This window comes from Aquarana catesbeiana, linkage group LG10, assembly GCF_042186555.1.
Source record: "Aquarana catesbeiana isolate 2022-GZ linkage group LG10, ASM4218655v1, whole genome shotgun sequence".
NCBI classification, from domain to species: Eukaryota; Metazoa; Chordata; class Amphibia; order Anura; family Ranidae; genus Aquarana; species Aquarana catesbeiana.
In genome coordinates this window covers 160,109,418-160,131,176 of record NC_133333.1, presented here as the reverse complement: position 1 = coordinate 160,131,176, position 21,759 = coordinate 160,109,418, and the positions used below count along the sequence as shown (strand labels likewise).

The 21,759-nt window shown below is 42.9% G+C and overlaps 1 protein-coding gene across 2 annotated transcripts in view; it reads right to left on the bottom strand.

Annotated features, from left to right (window-relative positions):
• Positions 1-21,759, bottom strand: part of LOC141110983 (tubby protein homolog) — a 143,650-nt gene that overhangs the window by 95,818 nt on the left and 26,073 nt on the right. For both annotated transcript variants that reach the window (XM_073602850.1, XM_073602848.1), the window contains exons 3-5: positions 21,310-21,358; positions 14,294-14,447; positions 8,991-9,125 (exon numbers count right to left, since the gene is read on the bottom strand). In XM_073602850.1, coding sequence (XP_073458951.1) covers positions 8,991-9,125; positions 14,294-14,447; positions 21,310-21,358 — 338 coding nt within the window. The remainder of the gene's footprint in view (positions 1-8,990; positions 9,126-14,293; positions 14,448-21,309; positions 21,359-21,759) is intronic.

The following is a 21,759-nucleotide window of genomic DNA, read 5'->3' as shown; positions in this document are numbered from 1 at the left end:
GTCCACGGTAAGACAAATTGTCTATAAATGGAGAAAGTTCAGCGCTGCTGCTACTCTCCCTAGGAGTGGGCGTCCTGTAATGATGACTGCAAGAGCACAGCGCAGACTGCTCAACGAGGTGAAGAAGAATCCTAGAGTGTCAGCTAAAGACTTACCAAGGTCTCTGACATATGCTAACATCCCTGTTAGTGAATTTATGATACGTAAAACACTAAACAAGAATGAATTTCATGGGAGGATACCACAGAGGAAGCCACTGCTGTCCAAAAAAAACATTGCTGCACGTTTACAGTTTGCACAAGAGCACCTGGATGTTCCACAGCAGTACTGGCAAAATATTCTGTGGACAGATATGAAACCAAAGTTGAGTTGTTTGGAAGAAACACACAGCACTATGTGTGGAGAAAAAGAGGCACAGCACACCAACATCAAAACCTCATCCCAGCTGTGAAGTATGGTGGTGGGGGCATCATGGTTTGGGGCTGCTTTGCTGCGTCAGGGCCTGGACGGATTGCTATCATCGAAGGAAAAATAAATTCCCAAGTTTATCAAGACATTTTGCAGGAGAACTTAAGGCCATCTGTCCACCAGCTGAAGCTCAACAGAAGATGGGTGTTGCAACAGGACAACAACCCAAAGCATAGAAGTATATCAACAACAGAATGGCTTAAACATGGAGTGGCCCAGTCAGAGTCCTGACCTCAACCCGATTGAGATCCTGTGGCATGACCTCAAGAAAGCGATTCACACCAGACATCCCAAGAATATTGCTGAACAGAAACAGTTCTGTAAAGAGGAATGGTCAAGAATTACTCCTGACCGTTGTGCATGTCTGATCTGCAACTACAGGAAACGTTTGGTTGAAGTTATTACTGCCAAAGGAGGTTCAACCAGTTATTAAATCCAAGGGTTCACATACTTTTTCCACCTGCACTGTGAATGTTTACATGGTGTGTTCAATAAAAACATGGTATCATTTAATTCTTTGCGTGTTATTAGTTTAAGCAGACTGTGATTGTCTATTGTTGTGACTTAGATGAAGATCAGATCACATTTTATGACCAATTTGTGCAGAAATCCATATCATTCCAAAAGGGTTCACATACTTTTTATTGCAACTGTACAAGCTTCTTCTGGCCTCTTTATCGTGTTTCGTAATTTAACAAGTTTTATCTCAGCAGCATTTTTTTCACAAAAGAAGTGTTAAAATTCTCAAACATTATGCCATCCACATATTACACATTTACTAACTGTCTTCTGGTTTTAAGAATATACCATTAAAGTAATGAACGTGTTGTCTGAGATGCCATCCTTTTACTTGACAAGCACAGGATTTTTGACTTACCAGTAAAATTGCTTTCTTGAAGTATAGGGCATGGAATATTTGTAATACTATTTTTTTTTTTTTTAACATTTTTCAGTTCCCATGGGACAAAGTACATGTAGTACATTGTCCCATCCCCCTAGGTGCCCTGTAACACTAGCTGTGATGTCTGACAGGGTGCCCCTTGACTTTATAGCTAGCAAGGAGATGGCTTTGCTCTGATGCACCTGTTTCCATCCCCAGCCCTTGCCTGAGGCAAGCACTAGAAAATGGAATACATAGGAATGAAGACTGACATACTTCACTTTCCTCTGCAGTTGGGCGGCCATGTTCTGGCATTGAGAAAACTTTTCATGTCTTTGGGGAAAGGCTTTCCCTAACTCCATGACCAGGTTGGAAATCCACCACACCAGGATGGGTCTAGACTTGAGGGTCAGCTGCATGAGGCAGTTCAGGCTGTCCTATGTTGGCAGAATGTTGCAGTGGTCTGAAGTGAATCTGGGTGTATGGTACTGCCTGGAAGGAGACTACCATCAGGCCCAAGAACCTAATGCAGGAAAAAAAATCAAAAAAGTCGACCCTGGAACTCTAGGGTCCAGGCACATGAGTAGAGGAACAAAACTTTGTCCTGGGGCAGGACGATCCTGGTGAGTGCCATATCCAATAAAAGGCCCAGACAACCTCAACCTAACCAATGAGTCAGTTCCAGGAAAGACTTTCAAAGTATGAGGATCCAACCAATTGCAGCAGAGCCTGCACAGTCCGCTGCACTTTGGCTGACAAGATTAGGGAGGACTGGTCCTTTAACAGGAGTCAAGGTATTCCACAACATGTATTTCCTGTGAATAGAGCAAAGGTAGAGGCAAGCACCATGGAGAAAACCCAGGGGGCGTGAGAAGGACAAAGGGAGGGGCAAGAAATTGATAATGCTGAGCTCCCACAGCAAAATGCAGATAGCATTGAGAATGTGTCAGTAAGCATCCCTGATGTCCATAGAGGCCATAAAATTCCCCCCGGGATTAGAGAGGCAATGACCGACCTGGCCAATTCAATGCAAAACTTTTGAACCTACAGGAACAAGTTGAGAGTTTTCTGATCCAGAACCATCCATACACCTCCATTTGCCTTCGGAACTCTGAACAGGTTCAAGTAGAAACCCTGAAAGCATTCCTTGTTCAGGACAGGGTCAATGATCCCCTGGGAGAGGTGCTGTTGAATGGCAGCAAGAAGATCTGCCCATCTTTGCAATGAAGGAGGTAAATTTAAGAACAAGAAGCGGGAAAGAGGCAGAATATAAAACTCCAGTTTTTGTAGCCCCTGGAATTAATGCTCTGGGCCCAAACATTGGAAATTTCTTGAGACCAGAAGGACAAAAAAGGTCAACAGAGGTCCCCTACTCTAACAAGTGGAGGCACCCCTACTCTAACAAGGGGGCTATGAGACTTGGCTGGCTGAAAGGTCCATGTCTTCTGATGAATGTGTGTTCCAGACTTAGAGCTGGAGGCCTGAAAGGGATGAAATGAGCTTTTTCTATTCTCAGAAGTAGAAGGCCTACCTGCAGAAGCTTGATACGTCTTTTTCTTAGGGGGGGGGCATACTTTTACCCCCCTTACCCCCCCAATGATTTCCTTTATTTGCTTGTCCAAGGAGGGACCAAATAAGCCTCCCCACTTGAAAGTTCATCTAATCATCAGCTGAGCCATCATTTGCATATGGATGGGAAGAGGGTAATTCTTGAAATCTGGCTAAGCGTATCTGGCAAAATCTCCATGTGGTTAACAAAAGCATCTGTTAAGATGAGCTCAGGTCTTAAACCATGCATTTATTTAGTCTAGGAACAAGGTAGGTCTTACAGACAGCTATGAAGGTAACAGGCTGCATGGCAGAGCCTATTGAGGAAAATAGAGCCTTAAACAGGACCTCTAACCTCTTGTCCACTGGGTCCTTGAACACAAGATTGTCTTCCATTAGTGTCTTATTAAGACAAGAAATGACTGGATCCACTACAAGGACCATCCTTTTCTGCAGGAAACCCTCCTCAATAGGATATTGTTGAGCAAAATATTTAGGAGGAGCAAATAATTTTTCATGGTGAGTACAGTCACTGTACAAGATAGGCTTTAATGCCCCGTACACACGATCGGACATTCCGACAACAAAATCCATGGATTTTTTCAGACAGATGTTGGCTCAAACTTGTCTTGCATACACACGGTCATACAAATCTTGTTGGAAATTCCGAACGTTGACGTACAACACATACGACGAGCCGAGAAAAAAGAAGTTCAATAGCCAGTGCGGCTCTTCTGCTTGATTCCGAGCATGCGTGGAACTTTGTGCGTCGGAATTGTGTACACACGATCGGAATTTATGACAACGGATTTTCTTGTTGGAAAATTTGAGATCCAGATCTCAAATTTTGTGTGACGGAAATTCCGATGGAAAATGTCCAATGGAGACTACACACGGTCGGAATTTCCGACAACAAGCTCCCATCGAACATTTTCCGTCGGAAAATCCGACCGTGTGTACGGGGCATTAAAGTGAATGGACTGGGAATGTCTTAGTAGGTTTGGGCAATTTTAGGGAACCCATAATGAAGTCCTTATCACTAAGGGTATCAATACCCTCAAGTTTTGATGAGATCTTGTCTACCTCCTCCTCAGGCAGCCTATCAGTCGCAAGAGCTGAATTGCAAGAGGCCAACTCAGGAGAGGAGACTGAATGGGTGTCAGAAAACTCCTCTTTAGCCCAGGTTCATACTGATGCGGGTTAGAAATCTTGCGAGTTCAGCTGAACTCGCACAATTTCAAACCAGTAATGCAGTCCGACTTCGGGGATGATTTTACAGACATCTGTGCGGGATCCTGTACAGATGTCTATTCAAATCGCCCCCCAAAGTAGCCAAAAGTAGTACAGGAACTACTTTGATTCAGATGGTGCCATTGCCGACAATAGTCGCCAATTTGGTATGTGATTTGACATGTCGAATCGAATAATAAATCAGCCCAATGTGAACGTGGGCTAAAATAGGTAGGAAGAAGTGTGTGCAGCTGAAGGGCTAGCAGAGCGCTCCAAGAGGAAGCTTGAGATTCAGATTGGAGCACCTGTCAGAACAGAGGGTACTAGGGCCCTGTGTAGAGATACTATCTAAACACCAACACCACTTACTGTAGCTCTCTTTTGCTGGTCTGATAAACATGCCTATTGTCACTTTAGGTTTTCAGAAGTAGTCCATTTGTAAAGTCACTGGGGATCTCCTTGTTAGCCATGCAGAATTTACATTTTACTACATTTGCTTTTTGTTTCAGGGTAGCTACAAATAATTTAATAATGCTATTGTTTAGGAGTGTCTTTTTAAGCACCTTATAGATAAAATGTAAGAAACAAGCAAAGCACGTGTCACCAGTATTGCCTATATTAGTGTTTTGCAAAGAGTCACATTTCTATCCACAAGTCAAATGGAGGGCCACATCAAAAACAGCCCCTTGCTATAACCTGTCCAGGCTATTTAAAGCATGGCAGTGCTGGGACACAATCCTCCAGCAGGTAAGGATGCCAAAGGGTTTTAAATTCAGCTCCAGAAAAATGAACAAATGCAATTTTTTAAAGTTTACATGTAAACAAAAAAAAAAAAGTAATGGAAAGGAATGAAGGAGGTAATAAAATGTAATTAGGGTTGCTGACATTTTAACTACAAATGTTGGGGTTAAAAAAACAAATATGGGTTAAAAATGAATTTTATTTTATTTTCTCTTTTAATAGGTCTCTTTTACACAAGGATTTCTCCTTCAGGATCATTTGTTTCACCCCCTGAGTTAACTCCTTAAACTCCACAGTATCACGGCGCGGCAAACACTTTCCCTACTGTTGTGTTTAGCATGCAGTACCATCCGCCGAATGCAACCCATTAAACTGAATAGGGGTGCCCCGCAACTGCATGCAATGCATTTCTTTGTAATTCCTGTTGATCCGTGGCACTCCCTGTGTAATCTTTAGGACTGAGCTGTCAAACTGTTTGACAGCTTGATTCTGCACAATTCAAGGCTTCAGCTGTCCATCCCTGACTCACAGGCTTTAAAGGAAGGTCCCACATGCTGGAAAGCCTTGGGCTATATGCTCTTTGCAGCTGACCTTTACCCGTTATTGGTTTACCTTGGCTTGTTCTGTACTTTGTCTGTGCAGAGGAAGCCATTTTGGTAAAGACAGTACTTTGATTACTCTCGTCAGAGCTACCCCTATTAACGGTGATCTGATGATCTTTTAGGGTAATATTGAAAAAGCAGCAAGAGATGCTCAGAAATCACAGAGGCAGGTAGATCTTTGCACTGGAGGTCCTCAGGTACAGATTCTTCCCCAGGAAAGAAAACAGTGAGCAACACAGTAGTGACATCTTCACATGTCATTTCATGATCATCCTGGAAGATCTGGCATTACAATGTATACAGTTATGAAGCTGGGACGGATTATGTACAGGAAGTGCACTGCTAATTTTCAGGAAGAAAATCTAAACAGGGTAGATCTTTCAGGATACTGCTTAGCAGTGGTGTACCTAGGGTATGGAATCTATGGCTTGTGCCATGGGTGCCACTTGTGGGGGATGCTGGCTCTGCCCGTATAGATGAAGGGTAGGTGACTGTTGGTGTTTTTATTCACTCGTAGTGGGTCACTGTTACAATGGGCATAAATGATTTGGACTGCACTTACAGCTTATTAAAAAAGAGAAAGGGTTTGGGACTTTGTATGAGGCTCAGGACATCGAAAATCAAGTACCTTCATCCCTATTTGTTAATAGCATAAGGAGAGGGATGGAATACACTGCTTCACTTTTTTATCTTATCTTTTTAGTTCTATACCCAGTATAGGCTCACTAACATTATACCACCAGATTTCTGTCTATTTTGTTAATGGTACATTTCAGCAATTATTGGATTATCATGTAATATTTTCGCGTATAATTACACATACATTTCATATTGTTTTAGATACATGGTGATGTGGTCTACATCACTTTTCAATATACATGGGGGACTATTCCCCAGGGATACCTGACTCCTGTTGGCTTTCCACCATTGTGCCTTGGGGTTTACCACCTCAGCTCCCGAGACGAATGATACCCTTTCCCCCAGCCAGCCTCCAGTCCTCAGGGCCTTTCACCCAGACTCATAGTTTATCTGTAAGTATGAATGGGTGTTTTGTGGTTATTATCCTATCTATATAATTTTTCCCCCCTTCCTCTCTTGTGGATAGACCCATTGTAATCTTACAATATTTTTATAGACACCGGTTTCGCATCTGCTCCCGAAGAGTGGAAGTTATCCATGAAACGCGTCGAGATATATAGATGCTATCATTATGACTATACATCTCAAGAGTGTCATCAACATTTTTATCGATTATGTTTTACTGGCCTTTACCAAATTAGGTATGGTTTTGTTATATATTGTGTGAACATGGATCCTAGAGTCTGGTGTTTTTATAATGTTAATATCATGTATCAATATGCCATTATGCTATTATGTTATGTGATACATATATGAAATAAATTATATTTATATGTACTTTGTTATAATATAACATGTATGATATGATACAATGTGTATAAGATACTGTTTACTATACACTCGCCAGACACTCCTTGTTCATGTCGCCAATTTGGTTGCATGCTTCACATAAAGTCCCAACCCTCTCCTTATGCTATTTGCACTCACAGCTTTCTGGGCTAGTGAATCAACCACTCTCAGTTATCAGACGTTTGGACAAGGGTGCAATTTCAGGACTTGCCTTAGGCGCTATTTTCCGCAGATATTTTTCGTATCAGTATCTCAAAAAAGTGAGCACACCCCTCAAATTTTTGTAAATATTTTATTACATCATTTCACGTGACAACACTGAAGAAATGACACTTTGCTACAATGTCAAGTAGTGAGTGTACAGCTTGTATAACAGTGTAAATTTGCTGTCCCCTCAAAATAACTCCACACACAGTCATTAATGTCTAAACCACTGGCAACAAAAGTGAATACACCCCTAAGTGGAAATGTCCAAATTGGGCCCAATTAGCCATTTTCCCTCCCCGGTGTCATGTGACTCGTTAGTGTTACAAGGTCTTAGGTGTGAATGGGGAGCAGGTTTGTTAAATTTGGTGTTATCACTCTCATGCTGGTCACTGGAAGTTCAACATGACACCTCATGGCAAAGAACTCTCTGAGGATCTGAAAAAAAGAATTGTCGCTCTACATAAAGAAGGCCTAAGCCATAAGAAGATTTCCAAGGCCCTGAAACTGAGCTGCAGCATGGTGGCCAAGATCATACAGTGATTTAACAGGACAGGTTCCACTCAGAACAGGCCTCGCCATAGTCGACCAAGGATGTTGAGTACACATGCTCAGTGTCATAACCAGAGGTTGTCTTTGGAAAATAGACGTATGAGTGCTGCCAGCATTGCTGCAGAGGTTAAAGAGGTGGGGGGTCAGCCTGTCAGTGCTCAGACCATACGCCGCACGCTGCATTAAATTGGTCTGCATGGCTGTCATCCCAGAAGGAAGCATCTTTTAAAGATGATGTACAAGAAAGCCTGCAAACAGTTTGCTGAAGACAAGCAGACTAAGGGCATGGATTTCTGGAACCATGTCCTGTGGTCTGATGAGACTAAGATAAACTTATTTGGTTCAGATGGTGACAAGTGTGTGTGGTGGCAACCAGGAGAGGAGTACAAAGACAAGTGTGTCTCGACTGCAGTCAAGCATGGTGGTGGGTGTGTCATGGTCTGGGGCTACATGAGTGCTGCTGGCACTAGGGAGCTACAGTTCATTGAGGGAACCATGAATGCCAACATGTACTGTGACATACTGAAGCAGAGCATGATCCCCTCCCTTCGGAGACTGGGCAGCAGGGCAGTATTCCAACATGATAATGACCCCAAACACCCCTCCAAGACGACCACTGCCTTGCTAAAGAAGCTGAGGGTAAAGGTGATGGAATGGACAAGCATGTCTCCAGACCTAAACCCTTCTGAGCATCTGTGGGGCATCCTCAAATGGAAGGTGGAGGAGCGCAAGGTCTCTAACATCCACCAGCTCCGTGATGTCATCATGGAGGAGTGGAAGAGGATTCCAGTGGCAACCTGTGAAGCTCTGGTGAACTCCATGCCCAAGAAGGTTAAGGCAGTGCTGGAAAATAATGGTGGCCACACAAAATATTGACACTTTAGACCCAATTTGGACATTTTCACTTAGGGGTGTACTCACTTTTGTTGCCAGCAGTTTAGACATTAATGGCTGTGTGTTGAGTTATCTTGAGGGGACAGCAAATTTACAGTGTTATACAAGCTGTACACTCACTACTTTACATTGTAGCAAAGTGTAATTTCTTCAGTGTTGTCACATGAAAAGATATAATAAAATATTTACAAAAATGTGAGAGGTGTACTCACTATTGTGAGATACTGTGTGTATATAGGCACAATTAACATTTCTAGATGTTCCCTACACAGTAGCAAATCTTAATTTTTGGAGTTCAGGTCCACTTTGAATACAAGTGGATCAGCAGAGGAACATATTATACTTCTTACTGTAAATAGGTTTTATTCTGGCTCAAACAAGGCACCAATTCTGACTCAACCATACTATCCCAGGCAAAAATATAGCTATGTGCGATGATTTACCTTCACGAAGGCCTGCTTCCCTCTTTTCTTGTTCAACATCAGTCTTGGTGGTCCGCGAGAAGCTGTCTGAGCAGATAGCAGAACTGAGATGGGAGCTGGCAAGAGTTCCTTCTGATATGGCAGGATTGGATACACCTGAGAAATTTGCATTTTTAGGATCAAAGAGTTATCTCACCATAACGGTCTTCATTTTCAATGCTTGTAGTGAAAAACTGACACAAATATTAATTGTCTTAAAACTTTCAGGAAAGAATGGACCTGGCATAGAAAATTCCACATCACAGGCAGAAACTGATGACAAATATTATAGAAATAAAATCAAGTTTACTATTTTGTGAGACAATAAAATTAATGAATAAAACTTCTCTTTAAGGCCTGGTTCACACCTATGCATTTTTTAGTGGGTTTTCAGTTTTGCAGAAACACACTGCAGTCCATTTAGCATGTTTTTTTATGGGTCACGTTCACATGCAGGTTGTGTTTTTGGTTCCATAGACTTCAATAGATCAAAAACATGTGTTGAAGGCACGATTCACATCTATGCATGTTGCTTTTGACCATTTCTACAGTGCTTTTTTTACTGCGATTTTGCCGCGATTTGCGTATTGCTTTTTTATTTTCTTTCATTTACTGTATATAGCCAGTTGCTAAGAAGCAGGCCGGGAAGCTTCCCCGCTTACAGCTGAATGTAAAAAAAAAAGTTTGCCATCAAAAAAGTTCACAAAAAAACGGCGTGGGGCCTCTTTCCTGACCTGCCGGGCTGCATGCTCGGATAAGGGTCTGGTATGGATTTTGGGGGGGACCCCACGCCATTTTTTAAAAAAATTTTGGCGTGGGGTTTCCCCTCCAAATCCAACCAGAATTGTGATTTTTTTTGTTAGTCTGAAAATTTTTTTTTTTTACATTCAGCTTGCAGCAGAGAAGCTTGCCGGCCTGCTTCGTAGCCGGCTATATACAGTGAATGTAAAGCCAAATCGCAAAGATTCAAATCGCGGTAAAAACACTTGCGTTTTAGATGCAGGTCCATTGGAGTCTATTACAGTGCCTTGAAAAAGTATTCATACCCCTTGAATTTTCCAAATGTTGTCATGTTACAACCAAAAACGTAAATGTATTTTATTGGGATTTTATTTGATAGACCAACACAAAGTGGCATATACTTGTGAAGTGAAAGGAAAATGACAAATGATTTTACAAATAAATATCTAAAAAGTGTGATGTGCATTTGTATTCAGCCCCCTTTACTCTGATACCCCTAATTAAAATCTAGTGGAACCAATTGCCTTTAGAAGTCACCTAATTAGGAAATAGAGTCATCCTGTGTGCAATTTACTCTCAGTATGAATTCAGCTGTTCTGTGAAGCCCTCAGAGGTTTGTTAGAGAACCTTAGTGAACAAACAGCATCATGAAGGCCAAGGAACACACCAGACAGGTCAGGGATAAAGTTGTGGAGAAGTTTAAAGCAGAGTTAGGTTATAAAAATATATCCCAAGCTTTGAACATCTCATGGAGCACTGTTCAATCCATCATCCAAAAATGGAAAGAGTATGGCACAACTGCAAATCTACCAAGACATGGCCGTCCACCTAAACTGACAGGCTGGAAAAGGAGAGCATTAATCAGAGAAGCAGCCAAGAGGCCCATGGTAACTCTGGAGGAGTTGCAGAGATCCACAGCTCAGGGGGGAGTATCTGTCCACAGGACAACTATTAGTCGTGCACTCCACAAATCTGGCCTTTATAGAAGAGTGGCAAACAGAAAGCCATTGCTGAAAGAAAGCCATAAGAAGTTCCATTTTTAGTTTGCAAAAAGCCATGTGGGGGACACAGCAAACATGTGGAAGAAGGTGCTCTGGTCAGAAGAGACCAAAATTTAACTTTTTGGCCTAAAAGAAAAACGCTATGTGTGGCAGAAAACTAACACTGCACATCACCCTGAACACCCCATTCCCACTGTGAAACGTGGTGGTGGCAGCATCGTGTTGTGGGGATGCTTTTCTTCAGCAGGGACAAGGAAGCTGGTCGGAGTTGATGCCCCGTACACACGATCAGACTTTCCGACAACAAAACCATGGATTTTTGTTCGAAGGTTGTTGGCTCCAACTACACCGTCAATAAATTTGTTTAGTTCCGTTCCATTTCGTATTAAAATTAATTCGTGTCTGAAATTCAATTCGGATTCATGCGAAATACGAATTTTCATTAGGTTCGTAAACTTTTCGTAACAATAACAAAAGTTCGTGATGATAAATTTTTCATTATGAGGGGCTCCCACCATCCCTGTGCTGTGCTGACTTCCTGGGGGTTTTACCTTTTAGTTTTGTTAACTTTTTGTAACAATAACGAAAGTTCGCTATGATAAATTTATCCGAAGTTCGTAAACGAAATTTTGTATATCGTACAAAACTCGTATGCATAAAAATTCGTATTTCGGATCTTCACAAATGTACGAATTTCCAGAAATTCGTACGAAACTAATCGCACATGTCTAGCTCAAACTTGTCTTGCATACACATGGTCACACAAATGTTGGCCAACAATTACAAATGGGGCAACATGGTGACATACAAGACGTATGACGAGCCAAGAAAAAGGAAGTTCAATAGCCAGTGCGGCTCCTTCTGCTTGATTCCGAGCATGCGTGAACTTTTGTGCGACGGACTTGTGTACACATGATCGGAAATTCCGACAACAAAGTTTTGTTGATGGAAAAATTGAGAACCTGCTAGAAAACGTTTTTTTGGCGGAAAATCCGACAACAAATGTTCTATAGAGCATACACACGGTCAGACTTTCAGCCAACAAGCTCACATCCAACATTTCCCGTTGGAAATTCTGACCGTGTGTACGCGGCAGTAGAGTCTACAGAAGACTTGAGACTGTGGCGGAGGTTTACCTTCCAGCAGGACAGTGACTCTAAACATACAGCCAGAGCTACAATGAAATGGTTTAGGTCAAAGCATATTCATGCGTTAGAATGGCCCAAAGTCCAGACCTAAATCCAATTGAGAATCTGTGGCAAGACTTGAAAATTGCTGTTCACAGACGCTCTCCATCCAATCTGACAGAGCTTGAGCTATTTTGCAAAGAAGAATGGGCAAGAAATTCACTCTCTAGATGTTCAAAGCTGGTAGAGACATACCCAAAAAGACTTGCTGCTGTAATTGCAGCAAAAGGTGGTTCCACAAAGTATTGAATCCGGGGGCTGAATACAAATGCAAGACACACTTTTCAGATATTTATTTGTAAAAAAAATTGAAAACCATTTATCATTTTCCTTCCACTTCACAAATTGTGTTGTTCTATCACAAAAAATACCAATAAAATACATTTACGTTTTTGGTTGTAACATAACAAAATGTGGAAAATTTCAAGGGGTAGGGATATTTTTCATTGCACTGTACATGCAAAACACTGCATTTTGCGGGGGAAAAAAGTCCCCGACCCTTTCCAAAAACGCAGATGCACAAAATGTATTGATGTGAATGTGTTTCATAGGAACCCATGTTAAAAAATGAAATGCTTTTTCTGCAAAAAGCATAAAAAAACGCATTAGTGTGAATAGAGCCGAAAAACACAAAATGCACTTGGAATATGCATCAACTGCAACCTGCATAGGTTTGAACCAAATGTCCATCTGACTGAATATCTATTTCTGTGACTTCATTTGGGCTTTACCTTGCCATAAAAATTACATGAAGTTCAAACATTTTGGCCAGCTAGGAGTGAGGGAACAAATGCTTCCTATAATTAGAAATGATCCTTATCACATAAAGAGACACATTGGTAAGTGTTTTTGCAACCAACAATTGTTCTATTTTCTACACAGATAAAACATTCTTCACACATGTGCTGCTAATAGGTTTGTCATATCAGGGTGATAGAAGGGCCCCAGCAATAAAGCTATTTGCTTGGGGGCATATACCTTTTACCAGGACTTTTTTCTAATAAAATAGGTGCAGGAACTCAATCGCAATCCCCCAAAACCACCCTCCCCTTCCCCGCCCCTACACACCATCCAAACTGCATCATATAGTGGTTGTGGTCAAATTTCACTAACAGTGGCTGTCTTAAAGGGGTATTAAATACCAGGAGTGCCTAACCCAGTACATAGTAAGTACAGAGCACATAGTTGGGGGGGGTTACACACAAGGTGCAAAGTTCAGTGTTGCGCTATGTGCAGAGTCCGGGGGGTACGCTGCATACAGAGTGCAGAATTCAGGGGTGTGCTACAAAGTGCAGAGTGCAGAGTTCAGCCTTCTTCCACAGCTGCTTACCTCTTCACCCCCAATTCACTTCTCATTTTCACCTTCTCTAGAAACTCCCCACACATTTTAGGTGGCTCCGCCACTCTCACTTGCAGAGAGATCATCCAGTGGGGAGTGTCAGCATCTGCACTGCACCCAGGGCACCTGCATCTACTTTGTCCCCATCCTGCACTCAGAGGGAGCTGCTCAGGAGATAAGATCTGTGGGAGCCATTGGGAGACAAGCTGTCACTTGTAAACACAGAAGCCGGACTTCTGTGTTTACAAGTGATAGTGGTGAGCAAGGAGGAGAGGGCCTGAGCCAGAGATGGTGGAACCAAGTTCTAGCTGAAAAAAGCCCTGCCTCTTATACACTAAAGAGGTGGTGCTCCACTGCGTTGAAATCTTTTAGCTATCAGTAGCTGCACCATGTTCTCTATGGGAGTAACAGAATTCTTCCTGATAATAAAGATCTTTGACAGCACCCTATTGATCAGACCTGCATACCAGAGAGAGCTGATGACTTCTAGAGTCATAAATTCCCCCAGATATATTATTCTTTTTCTTCATCATGGGAACGAGAAAGCAATGTAAGAACATTTAGGGATTTATTAAATATGACTGTTATATGTTCTGGTTTAGAAATATGTGTTACCCAGCTACTTATTTAGTTAAGCAGTTTCCATATTCTTGAAGGGAATATCTGATCATGTACATTTGTCTCTACATTTTTGTGATTTTAAATAATATATGTAATTTGTATTCGCCAATACTAAGGACTTCAATTTTTCTATATACAAGGTTTAATTATATTATCCATTATTTTCAAAGGGGAAGATATCTCATTATCCATTATTGTTAATGAGATATATACCCATGTAGTATTCTAATTGTTATTACTATGGTAAGCATCTTTGTACATCATAGTAGCTTATTGCATAGCTTTATCAAATAACATTGAAAGCAATTGTTTTTGTTTATTCATTAATGTATGTAGAAATATGTGCTGGGAAGTCAGTTGTATACAGTATGTCAGTATATGATCTGCATGTCATACCCATGTAGATGCTGGAAACAGTACAAGACTCCACCAGTACTGCCTGGTCTTCAGGCTTTCGGGATCTACGAGGTTTAAGTTTGGTATCAGGGTTAGATTGGATCATAAGTGGCTCCTGGCGCTTTCTTCTCTGTTTCTTCTCAAAAAGTTTGCGCTATCCAGCAGTAAAGTGAAATAAAACAATATGGCAGATTATGGTATAAGTACATCTATTTTGTTTAGCCAATTTATTTATGTCAGATATTCCTTATTAAGTAAGTGCACTGAGAAAGTCACGTGATCTGTGATGCAACGCGTTGGGTGATGTCACTTCTGGTTGTGGCTGAAACAGGCAACAACCAGAACTTCAATGTAAGTTATTTATGTTTTAATAAAATTGTTTTTATTTACTAATACACTATGGAGATATCCTTTGTCCCCCATGGTTCCTATTGAAAGGAGAAGAGAAGTATGAGAGCTTGCTGGGAGAAATTTTAATTAACTCAAAATTGCCCCATTCGTCCAATCCCTTGGTCTGGGATCTGGGGAGAGGAAATTAAAGTGTGACCTGTTGCAAGGATTGTATACATTCAAGGCGCTGTTAGACCCTTGTAGTCTCTCTTTGAGGTGAGCTGCTAGAACTCACTGGCTGAACTCTGGATGGTAAAAAAAATTGTGACCACATTACTCTGGATGGAAAAAGGAATGTGACCACAACACTTTATTAACTGACATTTATTTTCACTATGGATTTTTTCCATTACCCCACATCCATTAATTTATTTTTCTTATTCACGTGCACTTTGGAATGGATTGTTATTCTGCATGTTTTTTATTGGACTACGTTATTATATATAAGGACATTTTTATATTTTTCATCATGTTTCACTCACTCAAGTGATGTGTTGAAAGTATTAGAATTTGTTATACGGTACATATTTTTCTGCAGCACAGGTTATTTGTTATCATGATTTTTACATTGTTACCGTTTTATGCCATTATTAATTACTCTGAGACTAGGCGTATCAGCTATTTTCAGGTAGCGCCCCATTTACTTTTTTCTCAATACCTAGGTCTCTGTGCTTCGCTATGTAATTCAGGCAGATCCTGACTGGCAGGGTGCTGTACACAGCTTCCTGAAAACATCACAGCTTGCTGACTTATGCCCTGTACACACGATAGGATTTTCCAATGGAAAATGTGTGATAGGACCTTGTTGTCGGAAATTCCAACCGTGTGTGGGCTCCATCACACATTTTCCATAGGAATTTCCGACACACAAAGTTTGAGAGCTTGCTATAAAATTTTCCGACAACAAAATCCGTTGTCGGAAATTCCGATCGTTTGTACACAAATCCGACGCACAAAGTGCCAAGCATGCTCAGAATGAATTAAGAGACGAAAGCTATTGGCTACTGCCCCGTTTATAGTCCCGACGTACGTGTTTTACGTCACCGCGCTCAGAACGATCGGATTTTCCGACAATTTTGTGTGACCGTGTGTATGCAAGACAAGTTTGAGCCAACATCCGTCGGAAAAAATCCATGGATTTTGTTGTCGGAATTTCCGATCAATGTCCGACCGTGTGTACAGGGCATTAGTATTCTTCTCGAGAGCCCTTATCCTTGATGAAAGCAGTGGGATGTTTCTTGGGAGGAGTTATACAAATATCAAAATGGCAAAAACAAAAGCCGCGCTGGAGGCCTAAAAGTTAAATATCACACTCGATACCACACTAAATCACACTAAATATCAAAAAGTCTGAAAAATGCATGTTAGTCTGGAGGAGTGGGTATTCCTAGGCAGGCTGTAACTGCATGCAGATTGCTCTATGGAACGTGTGACGTTGAGCATCTATGATGGAAAGAACTAAAATTCCATGAATGAAAGGGGCAGGGCAGGGACAATGATGCTTGGGTGGAAAGGGTTAGATGATGCTGGACATACTCCGGCCAGGAAATATCTGTTCTAATTTAATGTCTGTCTCTTTCCAACTTGCTGCAGTTTCTAATGCACACTATGAGAAGCGTACAGTGTGCATTAATCTCAGAGTAAACTCAGGGTAAGCAATTTCAGTACAGACAAGGGGCCTCTACATCTGTATAAGACTAAAGATAAGGATGGAGTTCATCTTTAAAGAGGAAATTAACTCACTATGGAAACATTGTCTTATTTTGTTCCTCCCCCTCCATCTTAAATGTAAAAAAAAAAAAGTTGTGTTTATCTCTCTGATTATTTGGCAGCACATCTTTCTTTTCAGCCTGGACTGATCCCGCTGCCTGTTTGCCTGAGTACTGACTATGTGTGTCCCAAGAGGGTTTAAAACCTCTTATGCCTCGTACACACGATCGGACATTCCGACAACAAAACCGTGGATTTTTTTGCGACAAATGTTGGCTCAAACTTGTCTTGCATACACACAGTCACACAAATGTTGTCGGAAATTCCGAACGTCAAGAACGCGGTGAGGTACAACATGTACGTCGACCCGAGAAAAATGAAGTTCAATAGCCAGTGCGGCTCTTCTGCTTGATTCCAAGCATGCATGGACTTTTGTGCGTCGGAATTGTGTACACACGCTCGGAATTTCCAACAACAAGTCATGTTGTTGGAAAATTTGAGAACCTGCTCTCAAACAGTTTTTATCGGAAATTCCGAGAGCAAATGTCCAATGGAGCATACACATGGTCGGAATTTCCGACAACAAGCTCACATCGAACATTTCCTGTCGGAAAATCTGATCGTGTGTACGAGGCATTAGTGTTGACTGAATCACTACCTCTGCCAGAAGTCTGTTTCAAGCATATACTACTTTTTTGGTAAATTAACTTTTTTTAAGGGTACTTTTGAAATTTCCTCCTGCTAATTTGCAGTTATGTCCCCGTGTTGTTGTTCCTAGCTTCATATTGAAAATACAGCTCCCCTGACCCTTATTCACACTCTTAATGTATTAAAAGTTTCAGTCATGTTTCACTTTTCTTTTCTCCCCTCAAGGCTGTGCATATTATGTTCCTGCAGTTTTCACTGATATGTTCTATCACTCAGACCCTTCACTGTTGTTTTGTTGCTTGTCCTCTGGACTCATTCTGTCTTATTAATATATTTGTAAAGCCAGCCATAGACGGATCCAAATTTGTCCAATTCTGCAGGAACTGGCCGAATTTCGATCCATCCATGGGTAGGCTGGTTGTCAGGGTCGGATTTCCTATTAGGCACTGTAGGCATGTGCCTACAGGCACCCTCCCTAGAGGGGCGCACGTCTGTACATGGCCGGATTTAGGGGGTTGCTGGGGTAGGCTGCTCCCCCCCCCCCACAGATTTCAGTTGTCCCCCTTCAGGCCGGCTCCCCTATGAACATTGTACCTACGCCCACTGCAATTCCAGACAGGAGAATTGTCAGCAAGAAGACAGCTAGGAGGAGGTGTGAGCTTTCTGTGCTCTCCCCGCTCCTGTCAATGGAGCGCTCCTCCATACAGCTGATTACACAGGATCCACTTAGATCGCACAATACGTTATCTGCCCCCTACCCACATTTCTGGGAGATGAGCAGTCCTTGGAGGAGGTAGGGGAGGATCCTGTGTTATTATCTGATGTATGGAGGAGCGCTGTTGTCCCAGCTCTCTCCTTGCTGACACTTCTCCTGTCTGGACTTGCAGAGGGTATGGGTACAATGTTCATGGGGGGGCCGGCCTAGGGGGGCACAGAGAGCTCCACCTCTTTACTACTTCTGTAAGATTGGAGGGGGGGGCTGTTTGTTCTGGGAAGGAAAGGGTGATAGGGGGATTTGTGCTAGAAGGAGGAATTGGGGGGCATATATGTGTTAGGGGGCAGACTTGGGGAAGATTTGCGCTAGGAGGGGAGAATTGGGGGGGGGCAGGGATTTGTGCAGGAAAGGGTAATTTGGAGGAGGTTATGCTAAGGGGATGGATTTGAGGGAATTTGTACTAGGAGGGGGATTTGGGGGGAGAACTTACATTAGGAGTGGGGATTTTGGGGAGGAGTTATTCTAGGAGTGGGGATTTTGAGGGAGGATTTAAGTTAGGAGGGGGTATTTGGGAGAGGGGATTTGTGCTAGGAGTGGGAATTTGTGGGAGAGTATTTGTACTACGAGGGGGGATTGGAGAAGAGGATTTGTACTAGGAGGGGGGACTTAGGGGGAGAACTTACACTAGGAGTGGGGATTTTGGGGGAGCATTTATTCTAGGAGTGGAGATTTGGGGGGGAGGGTTTATGCTATGAGTGGTGATTTTGGGGGAGGATTTAAGTTAGGAGGGGGTATTTGGGGGAGGGGATTTGTGCTAGGAGTGGGGATTTGTGGGAGAGCATTGGTACTACGAGGGGGGATTGGAGAAGAGGATTTGTACTAGGAAGGGGATTTGGAGGGAGAACTTACACTAGTAGGAGGCATTTGGGGGGGAGGATGTATGATAGGAGTGGGGATTTGGGGAGAGGATTAAAGCTAGAAGGGGGTATTGGGGGGAGAGGATTTGTGCTAGTAGTGGGGATTTGTGCTAGTAGTGGGGATTTGTGCTAGGAGTGAGGATTTGTGGAAGAGGATTTGTGCTAGGTGGGGAGAATGGGGGGGGGCAGGGATTTGTGCTGGAAAGGGTAATTCGGAGGAGGTTATGCTAAGAGGATGGATTTGAGGGAATTTGTGCTGGGGGGGGTTTGGGGGTGATGATTTGTACTGGGGGGGGGTTAGGGGTAGAACTTACACTAGGAGTGGGGATTTTGGGGGAGGAATTATTCTAGGAGTGGGGATGGGGGGGGTTATGTTAGGAGTGGGGATTTTGGGGGAGGATTTAAGTTAGGAGGGGGTATTTGGGGAGGGGATTTGTGCTAGGAGTGGGGATTTGTGGGAGAGCATTGGTACTACGAGGGGGGGTTAGAGAAGAGGATTTGTACTAGGAGGGGGATTTGGAGGGAGAACTTACACTAGTAGGAGGCATTTGGGGGGGAGGATTTATGGTAGGAGTGGGGATTTGGGGAGAGGATTAAAGCTAGAAGGGGGTATTTGGGGGAGAGGATTCGTGCTAGTAGTGGGGATTTGTGCTAGTAGTGGGGATTTGTGCTAGGAGTGAGGATTTGTGGAAGAGGATTTGTGTTAGGTGGGGAGAATGGGGGGGGGCAGGGATTTGTGCTGGAAAGGGTAATTCGGAGGAGGTTATGCTAAGAGGATGGATTTGAGGGAATTTGTGCTGGGGGGGGGGATTTGGGGTGATGATTTGTACTAGGGGGGGGATTTAGGGGTAGAACTTACACTAGGAGTGGGGATTTTGGGGGAGGAATTATTTTAGCAGTGGGGATGGGGGGGGTTATGTTAGGAGTGGGGATTTTGGGGGAGGACTTAAGTTAGGAGGGGGTATTTAGGAGAGGGGATTTGTGCTAGAAGTGGGGATTTGTGGGAGGGGATTTGTACTACAAGGGGGGATTGGAGGAGAGGATTTTTACTAGGAGGGGGATTTAGGGGGAGAACTTACACTAGGAGTGGGGATTTTGGGGGAGGATTTATTCTAGGAGTGGGGATTTGAGGGGGAGGGTTTATGCTAGGAGTGGGGAGTTTGAGGGAGGATTTAAGTTAGGAGGGGGTATTTGGGGGAGGGGATTTGTGCTAGGAGTCGGTATTTGTGGGAGAGGATTTGTACTACGAGGGGGGATTGGAGGAGAGGATTTGTACTAGGAGGGGGGATTTGGAGGGTAAACTTACACTAGGAGAAGGCATTTGGGGGAGAACTTACACTAGTAGGGGGCATTTGGGGGGAGGATTTATGCTAGGAGTGGGGACTTGGGGAGAGGATTAAAGCTAGAAGGGGGTATTTGGTGGAGAGATTTTGTGCTAGTAGTGGGGATCTGTGCTAGGAGTGAGGGTTTGTGGGAGAGGATTTGTGCTAGGAGTGGGGATTTGTGGGAGAGGATTTGTGCTAGGAGGGGAGAATTAAGGGGGGCAGGGATTTGTGCTGGAAAGGGTAATTCGGAGGAGGTTATGCTAAGAGGATGGATTTTAGGGAATTTGTGATAGGAGGGGGGATTTGGGGTGATGATTTGTACTATGAGGGGGATTTAGTTAGGGGGAGAACTTACACTGGGAGTGGGGATTTTGGGGGAGGAATTATTCTAGGAGTGGGGATGGGGGGGTTATGCTAGGAGTAGGAATTTTGGGGTAGGATTTAAGTGAGGAGGGGCTTTTTGGGAGAGGGGATTTGTGCTAGGAGTGGGGATTTGTGGGAGGGGATTTGTTCTACGAGGGGGGATTGGAGGAGAGGGTTTGTACTTGGAGGGGGATTTAGGGGCAGAACTTACACTAGGAGTGGGGATTTTGGGGGAGGATTTATTCTAGGAGTGGGGATTTTGGGGGGGGGGGGGGTTATGCTAGGAGTGGGGATTTTGGGGGAGGATTTAAATTAGGAGTGGGGATTTGTGGGAGAGGATTTGTACTAGGAGGGGGGATTTGGAGGGAGAACTTACACTAGTAGGGGGCATTTGGAGGGAGGATTTATGTTAGGAGTGGGGATTTGGGGAGAGGATTAAAGCTAGAAGGGGGTATTTGGGGGAGAGGATTTGTGCTAGTAGTGTGGATTTGTGCTAGGAGTGAGGATTTGTGGTAGAGGATTTGTGCTAGTAGTGGGGTTTTGTGCTAGTAGTGGGAATTTGTGGTAGAGGATTTGTGCTAGGAGTGGTGATTTGGAAGGAAGGAGGATGTGTGCTAGGAGGGGTGATTTGTAGAGGATTGGGGTTCAAAATATGTGCTGGGGATTTGGACTGGGAGGATGGGGAATTTTTGCATTTTTGTTTGGGGATAATTTGAACTTGCAGAAGGAATTTATGCTTAGGGGTGAGCGTGTTGATTAGTGCTGGGGCTTCAGAATTATCTGCCTACAGGCTTCTGAGATGTAAATCTGGCCCTGCTGGTTGTACTAAAGTGGATCAGTTAATCAACTTCAGTATAATGAGCCTGTCGGGTTTTGCACTGTCACAGGTAAATGCACTAACTGGACTAATGCAAGACAGCTATTTATTAGGTAACCTAGCGATTTTACCTGTAACTCCAGTTTCTGTTGACGTACATCATGCAGATCATCCTCATTCCTGCAGTGGCATAAAACAGAGGCAATTGTTTAGACTGAATCTGCCTTCCTACATATATCATTTACGCTATTGCTGTCTGTACATTAGATATTCATTATAATCCCCATCCCTAAGCATGACAGTGGACTTGAAATTGATTAACAATACATATAATGTTGTTTTGCAGATATGATGCTTGATATAATCTCTGAAAAAGATGATGCTAGCATCTAGAGTTCAAATTGAACAGATAAATATGATAGCACCTCCTCTAACCACTAGTGATCTTTGCACTTTTATTGCATTTTAAATTTTATAATTCTTACAACATATCACCACTACAAAACTCCAAAGTAAATTCATCATTAAAGCGGTATTAAACCCAATTCCTATATGTGGTGGCTGTGATCCTTTTCTTTTTT